Source organism: Rhinoderma darwinii, chromosome 10 (genome assembly GCF_050947455.1).
Source record: "Rhinoderma darwinii isolate aRhiDar2 chromosome 10, aRhiDar2.hap1, whole genome shotgun sequence".
Classification (NCBI taxonomy): Eukaryota; Metazoa; Chordata; class Amphibia; order Anura; family Rhinodermatidae; genus Rhinoderma; species Rhinoderma darwinii.
Genome location: NC_134696.1, coordinates 90,979,700 through 90,990,596, shown reverse-complemented (window position 1 = coordinate 90,990,596; position 10,897 = coordinate 90,979,700). Strand labels below are relative to the sequence as shown.

The 10,897-nt window shown below is 44.4% G+C and overlaps 1 protein-coding gene across 1 annotated transcript; it reads left to right on the top strand.

Annotated features, from left to right (window-relative positions):
- The first annotated feature begins 429 nt into the window (after nucleotides 1-429).
- Nucleotides 430-10,304, top strand: APOC2 (apolipoprotein C2). The gene is made up of 4 exons (XM_075840243.1): nucleotides 430-477; nucleotides 6,656-6,736; nucleotides 8,609-8,759; nucleotides 10,044-10,304. The coding sequence occupies exons 2-4, from the start codon at nucleotides 6,682-6,684 to the stop codon at nucleotides 10,129-10,131; spliced, it is 294 nt and encodes a 97-aa protein (XP_075696358.1). The 5' UTR covers nucleotides 430-477; nucleotides 6,656-6,681; the 3' UTR covers nucleotides 10,132-10,304.
- The last annotated feature ends 593 nt before the right edge of the window (nucleotides 10,305-10,897 follow it).

Below are 10,897 nucleotides of genomic sequence, written 5' to 3'. Positions count from 1 at the left end.
AAATTGAGCGAGCGAACACAGAATAGAAGTCATATACCCAAAATGCTGATACTGGTATACATGTGCTGCTCTGAATACAGACACAGATCAGATGTAGCCGACCTCTGGACACTGAGCTCACTGTTTGCTTGGACTTAGAACCTCAGTCCTGACAACACAGCAGAAAGAGTATATAACAAAGAGACCCATGAGCCTCGTGATACTTCAGAGGAGGTAAGGATGGAGGGAAAGAGGCCGGGAGAAGACAGGGATGATGGGGATATTATGGATGTTTTTTGCTTAGAGGGAACTAGACTGTATGTGGGTTGCTAACTCAGCTCTGCTACATCTGCTTTTATTGCTATCTTATTGTTCATACGCGATCCAACTTTTCTGTTGCAATGTGTCATTGACTTTGAATTAAATCTAATGTGTTGCAATTTTTGTCTTACACAGATTATTCTATGACAATTCCGCAAAAGTTGTTTTATTTCCAAGGTAAGTTACTATTATATAGTAATAAGTATAACTTAAAACGGGATGTATGTCATCTAGTGTAACACAATTGAGGAAATGTAGTAATGTATAAAGTGTGGGTCCTTGTACCTGCGCATCTCTAATAGCCCCCTGCCATATAAGAAGACACCACTATTATAAATAGTATATGGTAGGTGGGGTGCCCTTTAAGAGATTTTGTTTTGGGGTCTAGGAGCTTCAAGTTACGCCTCGGGGCATGTATGTGCCTCTGTATTTATTTTTAAGGCATGTGGAGGTACAGTATGGGTCCATAGCGGTCTACGGGGACTGTATCCATACAACAGAGATCTATAATATGGCCATGTACATGAGCCCTCTGTCTAATATTACATTTTTTGAAGACCACAAACCCCAAAAATGTTCAGATGACTTTAGCAAGGGAAGGTTCATGCTTCTATTTCAAGTCACTGAGATAATTCTGATACCAGAAGCCTGTAGATGACCATCAAGATTAAATGCTGAGCTGTGTGGGAACTTTGCGCTGAACAAAAACATTTGAAATTATTTTTTCGTTGTTATCTCAACACGTCAATACACACGTCAACTTCTTAGAATATTCCACTTAACATTAAAGGGGAATTCAGAAGCTTTGTGTAAAAGGACTTGTCACATTTTATGCAAACAAATAGTAATACGTTTAACAGTCCATCATTAAAGGGGAGGACCACTTTCACTTAACCCCAAATTAAATCATCTTGACCTTCCTTGGATGCATCATGGGCATATCTATAGATTCATAGAGGCGACCGATCAGAGAGCTAGGGAATCTTCTGGTGGCACAAGTTCCTACAAAATAATATGACCATTTCACAACAGGGTCCATGAGGGCCAGCTGCAACCAATCCTGATGAGGGAACTTGCTGATGGAGATTATCTTGTTTCCCAGGAGGCCCAGGTTAGACTCCCAATATGGGAAGTAACAATTTTGGGCAGCATGTTGGCTCAGAGGTTAGAATGTTGGTACAGAGGTTAGCATGGTGGCTCAGAAGTTAGCATGGTGGCTCAGATGTTAGCATGGTGGCTCAGAAGTTAGCATGGTGGCTCAGAGGTTAGCATGGTGGCTCAGAGGTTAGCATGTTGGCTCAGAGGTTAGCATGGTGGCTCAGAGGTTAGCACGGTGGCTCAGAGGTTAGCACGTTGGCTAAGAGGTTAGCACGGTGGCTCAGAGGTTAACACGGTGGCTCAGAGGTTAGCACGGTGGCTAAGAGGTTAGCACGGTGGCTCAGAGGTTAACACGGTGGCTCAGAGGTTAGCACGGTGGTTCAGAGGTTAGCACGGTGGTTAAGAGGTTAGCACGGTGGCTCAGAGGTTAGCACGGTGGTTCAGAGTTTAGCACGGTGGCTCAGAAGTTAGCACGGTGGTTCAGATGTTAGCACGGTGGCTCAGAGGTTAGCACGGTGGTTCAGAGGTTAGCACGGTGGCTCAGAGGTTAGCACGGTGGTTCAGAGTTTAGCACGGTGGCTCAGAGGTCAGCACGGTGGTTCAGAGGTTAGCACGGTGGCTCAGAGTTTAGCACGGTGGCTCAGAGGTTAGCACGGTGGCTCAGAGGTTAGCACGGTGGTTCAGAGGTTAGCACGGTGGCTCAGAAGTTAGCACGGTGGTTCAGAGGTTAGCCCGGTGGTTCAGAGGTTAGCACGGTGGTTCAGAGGTTAGCACGGTGGCTCAGAGGTTAGCACGGTGGTTCAGAGTTTAGCACGGTGGCTCAGAGGTCAGCACGGTGGTTCAGAGGTTAGCACGGTGGCTCAGAGTTTAGCACGGTGGCTCAGAGGTTAGCACGGTGGCTCAGAGGTTAGCACGGTGGTTCAGAGTTTAGCACGGTGGTTCAGAGGTTAGCAGGGTGGCTCAGAGGTTAGCACGGTGGTTCAGAGGTTAGCACGGTGGCTCAGAGGTTAGCACGGTGGTTCAGAGGTTAGCACGGTGGCTCAGAGGTTAGCACGGTGGTTCAGAGGTTAGCATGTTGGCTCAGAGGTTAGCAAGGTGGCTCAGAGGTTAGCACGGTGGTTCAGAGGTAAGCACGGTGGTTCAGAGGTTAGCACGGTGGTTCAGAGGTTAGCACGGTGGCTCAGAGGTTAGCACGGTAGCTCAGTGGTTAGCACGGTGGCTCAGAGGTTAGCACGGTGGTTCAGAGGTTAGCACGGTGGTTCAGAGGTTAGCACGGTTGCTCAGAGGTTAGCACGGTGGTTCAGAGGTTAGCACGGTGGCTCAGAGGTTAGCACGGTGGTTCAGAGGTTAGCACGGTGGCTCAGAGGTTAGCATGGTGGCTCAGAGGTTAGCACGGTGATTCAGAGGTTAGCACGGTGGTTCTGAGGTTAGCACGGTGGTTCAGGTGTTAGCACGGTGGCTCAGTGGTTAGCACGTGGCTCAGAGGTTAGCACGGTGGTTCAGAGGTTAGCACGGTGGCTCAGAATTTAGCACGGTGGCTCAGAGGTTAGCACGGTGGCTCAGAGGTTAGCACGGTGGTTCAGAGGTTAGCACGGTGGCTCAGAGGTTAGCACGGTGGTTCAGAGGTTAGCATGGTGGCTCAGAGGTTAGCATGGTGGTTCAGAGGTTAGCATGGTGGCTCAGAGGTTAGCATGGTGGCTCAGAGGTTAGCATGGTGGTTCAGAGGATAGCATGGTGGCTCAGAGGTTAGCACGGTGGCTCAGAGGTTAGCACGGTGGTTCAAAGTTTAGCACGGTGCCTCAGAGGTTAGCATGATGGTTCAGAGGTTAGCACGGTGGCTCAGAGGATAGCGCGGTGGCTCAGAGGTTAGCATGGTGGCTCAGAGGTTAGCATGGTGGTTCAGAGGATAGCATGGTGGCTCAGAGGTTAGCACGGTGGCTCAGAGGTTAGCACGGTGGTTCAAAGTTTAGCACGGTGCCTCAGAGGTTAGCATGATGGTTCAGAGGTTAGCACGGTGGCTCAGAGGATAGCGCGGTGGCTCAGAGGTTAGCACGGTGGCTCAGAGGTTAGCATGGTGGCTCAGAGGTTAGCGCGGTGGTTCAGAGGTTAGTGCGGTGGTCCAGAGGTTAGCATGGTGGTTCAGAGGTTAGCACGGTCGTTCAGAGGTTAGCATGTTGTCTCAGAGGTTAGCACGGTGGCTCAGAGGTTAACACGATGGTTCAGAGGTTAGCACGGTGGCTCAGAGGATAGCGCGGTGGCTCAGAGGTTAGCACGGTGGCTCAGAGGTTAGCATGGTGGCTCAGAGGTTAGCACGGTGATTCAGAGGTTAGCACGGTGGTTCTGAGGTTAGCACGGTGGTTCAGGTGTTAGCACGGTGGCTCAGTGGTTAGCACGTGGCTCAGAGGTTAGCACGGTGGTTCAGAGGTTAGCACGGTGGCTCAGAATTTAGCACGGTGGCTCAGAGGTTAGCACGGTGGCTCAGAGGTTAGCACGGTGGTTCAGAGGTTAGCACGGTGGCTCAGAGGTTAGCACGGTGGTTCAGAGGTTAGCATGGTGGCTCAGAGGTTAGCATGGTGGTTCAGAGGTTAGCATGGTGGCTCAGAGGTTAGCATGGTGGCTCAGAGGTTAGCATGGTGGTTCAGAGGATAGCATGGTGGCTCAGAGGTTATCACGGTGGCTCAGAGGTTAGCACGGTGGTTCAAAGTTTAGCACGGTGCCTCAGAGGTTAGCATGATGGTTCAGAGGTTAGCACGGTGGCTCAGAGGATAGCGCGGTGGCTCAGAGGTTAGCATGGTGGCTCAGAGGTTAGCATGGTGGTTCAGAGGATAGCATGGTGGCTCAGAGGTTAGCATGGGGGTTCAGAGGTTAGCACTGTTGCCTGGCAGCACTGGGGTCCTGAATCTGGCCAAGACCAACATCTACATGAAATTTGTATGTTGTCCCCATGTTTGTCTGGGTTTCCTCCGGTTTCCACCCACACTCCAGAAACATACTGTCAGGGTAAGAACACACACAGCGTATTCAGGGCCGATACGCTGCGTCAAGCTGCACAGTGTATCCACCCTGAACACCGCAGGTAATGCCGTCTGAAAAAGTGCATCACATTGTGGTGCGTTTTTCTGGCGGAATTTCCACTACGTAAAGCAGCACTGGAAAAATACCCCCTCCCTCTTCTCTGCGCATAGTCTGGCCTTCTGGGATGACGTTGCAGGCCATGTGACCATTGCAGCCTGTGATTGGCTGCAGCGGTCACATGGGATGAAACGTCATCCCTGGAGGCCGGACAGGAGAAGAAGCAGGGAGCTCTGGGTAAGTATAACTTTTTTTTTTTATTACTTGCAATTTTTGCGGCAGAATTTCTGCCGCTGTGATTCTGCTGCAAATGTCGCAACACACTACTTTGTTGCGGGTTTAAGCACTCCTTTGAATTCAACCCGCAACAGAAGAGCTGTGATTCCGCAACATTAATTGACAAGCTGCGTCTGAAGAAACCGCACCGCAGGTCAATTTAATGTTCGTTTTTTTTTGTTAGCTTTTTTCCGCTGTGTGGAGACGAGAATTGTTAAAATCTCACCCACACTGCTGCTACTGTAATATGTAATATGTAAATTGACTTCTTTGTGTGTGAACCTGAGATTTGTTGGGGTTTTAAAAGCAAAGGAATGAAATAAAATAATCCTTAATATAGCAGTGCCTGCACCAGTAACAACAGTTTACGATATAATTAGAAGTGGACATGTATGTTAGCTGTAGGATGGGCCCTCATAAAATTTCTTCTGGTGAATCCAGTTGGTCAAGTCTGTTACTGAGAACACTTCTGTACTGGTGTAGGCTCTATGAAGGTACAGGAAAAGGGCAACAGCGTATAACTTTTTCAATAGTCTTCAAAATAGTTTTCAAAAGACATTTGTCAGTACAAACTTCTTCAAGGTAGGGCCATTATATGATGACCTAACAGAAAGTATCTATGGGAACCAATAAAATATGCTAACGGGGGCCTAATTTGGTCAATAACCCAAGATACAAAAGTAAGGGTCCTATTACACGGCCTGATATGAGGCGTAAAAAAACGAGCGCCAATCAATGAGATGGCTCATTGATCAGCGCTCATTTGCTCCTTTCACAAGAAACAAGGATCGGTTATATATGGGGACGAGCGATCGTTATTACATTTCCATCATGTCGGTAGCACATCTCCCTGTTAACACAAGGAGATGTGTTGCCAACAACAATAATATTTATTGCTACAAGCGTTTGCGTTTCTTATGAATGCTCGATTGCCAGATCATTGCCCAGTGTAAAAGTGCCTTAAAGGGGTTGTCCACTACCAGACAACTGATGACCTATTCACCGGATAGATCATCAGAATATCATCGTTGCTGGTCCAACACTTCAATCCTGTAGCGATCAGTTGTTCCCATTGCCTGCGGGCACCAGATGTTATGGCACATAAAGCTATGTACGGAGCCGGAAGCAGTTGGCTCTGTACATTGCACAGCGGCCGTCCTGCAGAATTGCAGCTCTGCTCCTATTCACTTGAACAGTACTGCAGCTCAGCCGCTATTCCGTGACCGGAGCAAACTGCTTCCGGCATGAACGTCCAGTGCTTGGGGGCAGCCAGAGTGGCTTAACGATGTGGGGTCCGGGTCCCGCACCGATCATACACTGATTACCTATTCTGTGGATAGGTCATCAGTTCTCTGGTAGTGGACAACCCCTTTAAATCTATATTTGAATGACTGAGGAGAAACAAAATTACGGAAAACTTGTACTGGCCCACTCCTGGTCTGAATCAGGACATGAAATAGGCAGTCCATGCATGAAAACTTATCAATGGGTCTGAATTACAAAAGTTTTGCACGGAGGAGTCGCTGAAATTCTTGAACAGCGATAGGAAAGACTGATAAAATATGACGTTTTTGCTTTCTATTATTGCAGTTATAAAGGTGGTATTAACAATTATTAGGGTTAAGGTGGCAGTTCACATTAGCGATATGGGTGATTAATCCCGTAGATAAAGGCAATTTTAATAACAGAATTTGTGATCTGTGATTAATCCGTTTTTCTCTATCAAACATTGCATTTCATCTAAGATCACAAATCATTCAGTCTGACAAATATGCAATAATAGGGGTCATCTGGAAAATAACATTTTATTAAGTAAGTTTACAGGGGAAAAATAATGTAAATGTAAATAATACATTTTACCGAACAATCCAACAAAAACATAACTAAAATATCTAAACCCTTTTTGTAGGTGACCTGTAGATATTGTTCAAGATCATGAATAGAAGACAAGTTTTATCTATTTCCCTCCTTCTGCTGCTCCTCAGCACAGGTTTGTATTAATATTTCCGTATAATCATTCATTTCTATTATGAATCTACTGTGTGTGGGGTTGATTGGTTTAGAAAACGAGGGTGTAAAACTTTATTTGCCCTGTGGGGGCACTGCAGGGGAATTTAACTCTTGCTGGAAGGTCCCCTACCCTTACAGATTACAGCTGATTGCTTGGGGTCCCATTTAACAGAAAGGTTTTCCAAAGCTTACAACCTCTTTGTAGGATCATTTTAGGATCTGTACCCCATGTAGTCTATGTACACTAGATATGTGGAATCATATCCCTTGTCATCGCGACCTCATTCAGATGGGCGGTTCGCTTTATTTCGGGCCTTTCTCTGGGTATAGATTTCGGCAATCTTATCATGTGAGGAGAAAAGAGTCACGTGTTTTACTTGTATAATGATAGTTAAGGAATCCATCTGAATGAGTTTGTTATGATAACAGAGAAGGGCACATACATTTTAAGCATTAATTACTATAATACTGCCCCCTATGGAGAATTATATGGATGTGAAAGGAAAGTGAAATTTTCACCGCAAACCTTAACATTTAGGTCAGTCTTTAAAAACAAAATTGATGACAACTCCTGAAAATAAGGTGAATTTAGGGGTTTGTTTATAGAGGATGTAGATGGATTACGCAGGATTACTGTATGTGTCCATAGGCGTAATTAAACATTTCTGGGCGATCTATAGGAGGGTCCCTTCAACTATCACCCATCCTTTACAGCCTAGGTTTTATAGCCTATGTTCTCAACCGTGGTATATGGGTACCCAGGGGGTACACACCATATCTCTTGGGTGTAATCACACTGTGCCCACATTTGCTTTAAGAATGACCTGTCATCTTTCCTGACACGTCTTTAATTTAGCAAATACTTGTATTTCCCATGAAATAACAATTATGGATCTTTTTTTTAGATATCCGTATTGTGTTATCCCTCTGTTATTCCTCCTGGGAGTGTATGAATCAATTAACAATTGGGCGTTACCATTCCCCTTGTCAAAAGGGTGTGTCCCTGCACAGTGTCACTTTGTCAACATTGATTGGACAGCGTCAAGCTGTGTTGGGACACACCCCCAACTGGTAACACCCAGTTGTCTATTTATTCATAAATTTCTAGTAGGTATAACAGAGGAACGGTACAATGCAGAGTTCTAAAAATACATGATCCAGTATTGTTATATTATGGGGAATACCAGAACAGTATTTGCTCAAACGGACATGTTAGGAGAGCTAACAGGTCCTCTTTAAATAGGCAGCACAGTGTTTGAGCATAGCCTTGGAAATAATTTGATGTAATTTGTTTTAGTAAGGTCTACTAGGGTTAGGGACATTGAGAAGCCCCAATTGAGTTCCTCATATTGGCCAGTGGTACCTTTTTGGGGTACACCCATGCTCAACCTCTGCATCTCCTATAGTTATGTCTCTGTATGTGTCAAGTGTTGTGACTTCATTTACTATGATGAGGGTTGTAGAGCCATAGATTTTATTGTGTCCAGTGTAAAAACTATACCTAGGTCCAATATCTACTCACTGATGACATCACATGTACAATATGATAATGGCCGCTTTCACACAACATTATTTTGGTCAGTTTTTTGTATCAGTATTTGGAAGCCAAAGCCAGGCGTCCAACCAACATAGAGAAAAGTATAATGGAAAGAATTGTACCCATTCCTGGTTTTGGCTTACGAATACTGATGCAAAATATTTACCAAAATTGTGCCTTATAAAAGAGATAAATGTCCTACTGTTCAGGATCTATAAACAGCTGAATTACACCGTTTTCCGGATAGATATTGAGGTAGCTGTATGCAACCACTGGAAATATCCTCAACATCCCTCAATGTTTCGCTGTTTACAGGAATTGAGAGTTATAGGATACAGAAGCGGGAATCGCCCACATACTTAACTCAAGCCCAGGACATGTTGAGTACAGCGTGGGAACAAGTCAGTGGAAAAACTCAAGAACTGATTGACAAGGCAAAATCCACACGAGTAGAGGATAAATTTAAGTAAGTATATTAGTAAAGCACTGTAGAAACATCGGGTGACATTTCGCAACTGATTCGCAAGTAGCTTGAGCAGGGCAAAAATTTGATGAATGTTATAATGGAAAGGTGCCACATTGAAAGACATTGAGCTCTTCTGTACAACCCATTTTACTTCTTATGTTTGTCAATGGAAATTACATGGCTGTTTGCTAAAAGGGGTTGTCCATGGAGGACAACCCTCTTCTGAATGTAGACCTCCTGGGCTTCAGCTACTGGAAACAACCCTGGTGATCAGGTGTTATATCAGGTGGAAACTGCCAGCGCTTGCACATTTTCTCTGTAGTGACATTGAAGGATAAATGTAGCATTGCATGGCGTCCAAAAAAGTAAATTTGCGACCGGGTCGAACTAACCCACAAGAGTAAAGGTCCTTTTACACTGGCCAATTATCGTGCAAATGAGCACTCTGTAAATGCTCATTCCAGATAATTGCCCTGCAAACGCTCGTTTATCAGCTGATCGTATCTTTTTTAAATACAAAAACTATTATCGCTGTCAGCAGCACATCTCCCTGTGTAAACAAGGAGACGTTCTGCCAACATGATAGAAATGTATGAGGACGAGCGATCGTAGTAACGAGCCCTCTTCCCCATACTAGCTCCTTGTGAAAGGAGCAAACAATCAGCTATCTGGTTGATCGGCGCTCGTTTACACGGCGCAGGCCGGGCCGTGTAATACCACCCTAAGAGAAGATCCTCCAGTTGGCCCACACTTCTGACACTATAAAAGACCCAAAGGTGGCCCAGAAGACAACCCATTTGGAAATGACTTGGAGCCAATCACTTAGCACTGGGGTCTATTTCTTATGGGATGACTCAAAAATATCCTATTAGACCTCATTGATGATACTTCCTGTGTGTACAATGATAACGACAAGGATTATGGTGCAATTAAAGTAGACATGGACATGTTGTATATCGATGGAGCATGGGACCTCAGAATCATCTCCTCTGGTCGGCCCAGGAAACCCTAGTCTGAAACTGATGGGTAACCATGCAATAGAGAGTTATTCAAAGTCTGGTGGTGCAAGGCCTACTCTTTGCAGTTGGGAAGTCATGAAAGGGGGGCCAAAGTCAAGGGCCTAACAGAGCATATGGACAGGATTTTTTCTGAGTGGACAACCCCTTTAATATTATGCATCTGTTAGTAATAGATGTGGCCATGTAGTGTTGGCCATGTAGGGTATATATGGATTTTATGCTTTGTTATAAAAATGCACATGACTGAAATTATTTTTTTTCCTAGGGAATATTATGATAAAGGTACAAGTGCAGTCACAACCTACACCACCATCCTATATGACCAGGCATACCACTGGTGGCATGGAAACTGAGCTACGAAGAATCATAGATTTGGAGGAAAAATATATTCTAAAATATAACCTCAAGAAATGGAACAAGGAAGATAAAGCCGTATGGGTTATCCCAACCCAATGTTTTTTTATATCATTTATCCAGTTATGAAACGGCAAATAATCATGATAAAATAAAGAACTTTTTTTGCACATATCATTCTCTTTTTTTCCGTATTGTGGGCTTTACATTAAATAATTTACAGTATGCTCCATCGGATGCCACATGTCAGCCTAAGTCTAGATGGAGAATATGGTCTCATAGATTGCAAATAATATGGACCACAAACGTCAAAAATACAATGGGCAAGGTTCTTCCATACTGATTGCCCTATTATGCACTAAATTGCATATGGTCATGTGCATGATTCCTAAATCGAACCCAAATAATCTTTCAAAAACACCACTGATGACATCTGACAGGAGACAAAATAAGTCATACGCCCATAGACTCCATATATTCACACCCTTTTCGACCTCTTCAAATTTTCATAGAATTCCCTATTTGGTTTTGTTGTATGTTGTACATAAGTTCAGTTATAAATTCTCGCAACCAAAATTACATGAATGATTTTCACAGGCAAAAATGTTATAATTTCACAGAGAGACCACAGAGTGTTATGTGATCGGTGCATTATAATATTTCTCAGGTTCATCAAAGAGTCAAAGTTAGAGGTGAACTGCTAATTTCTATTTCTTCTCTTAGAAAAATAGATTCATTTTATTGCAATCATCGAGAGTTTAGGGT

Coding starts and splice junctions, on each gene's coding strand:
- APOC2 (XM_075840243.1), top strand. CDS start 6,682: ATGAATAGAAGACAAGTTTTATCTATTTCCCTCCTTCTGCTGCTCCTC. Junction 6,737..8,608: donor TCTGCTGCTCCTCAGCACAG/GTTTGTATTAAT, acceptor CGCTGTTTACAG/GAATTGAGAGTTATAGGATA. Junction 8,760..10,043: donor CGAGTAGAGGATAAATTTAA/GTAAGTATATTA, acceptor TTTTTTTCCTAG/GGAATATTATGATAAAGGTA.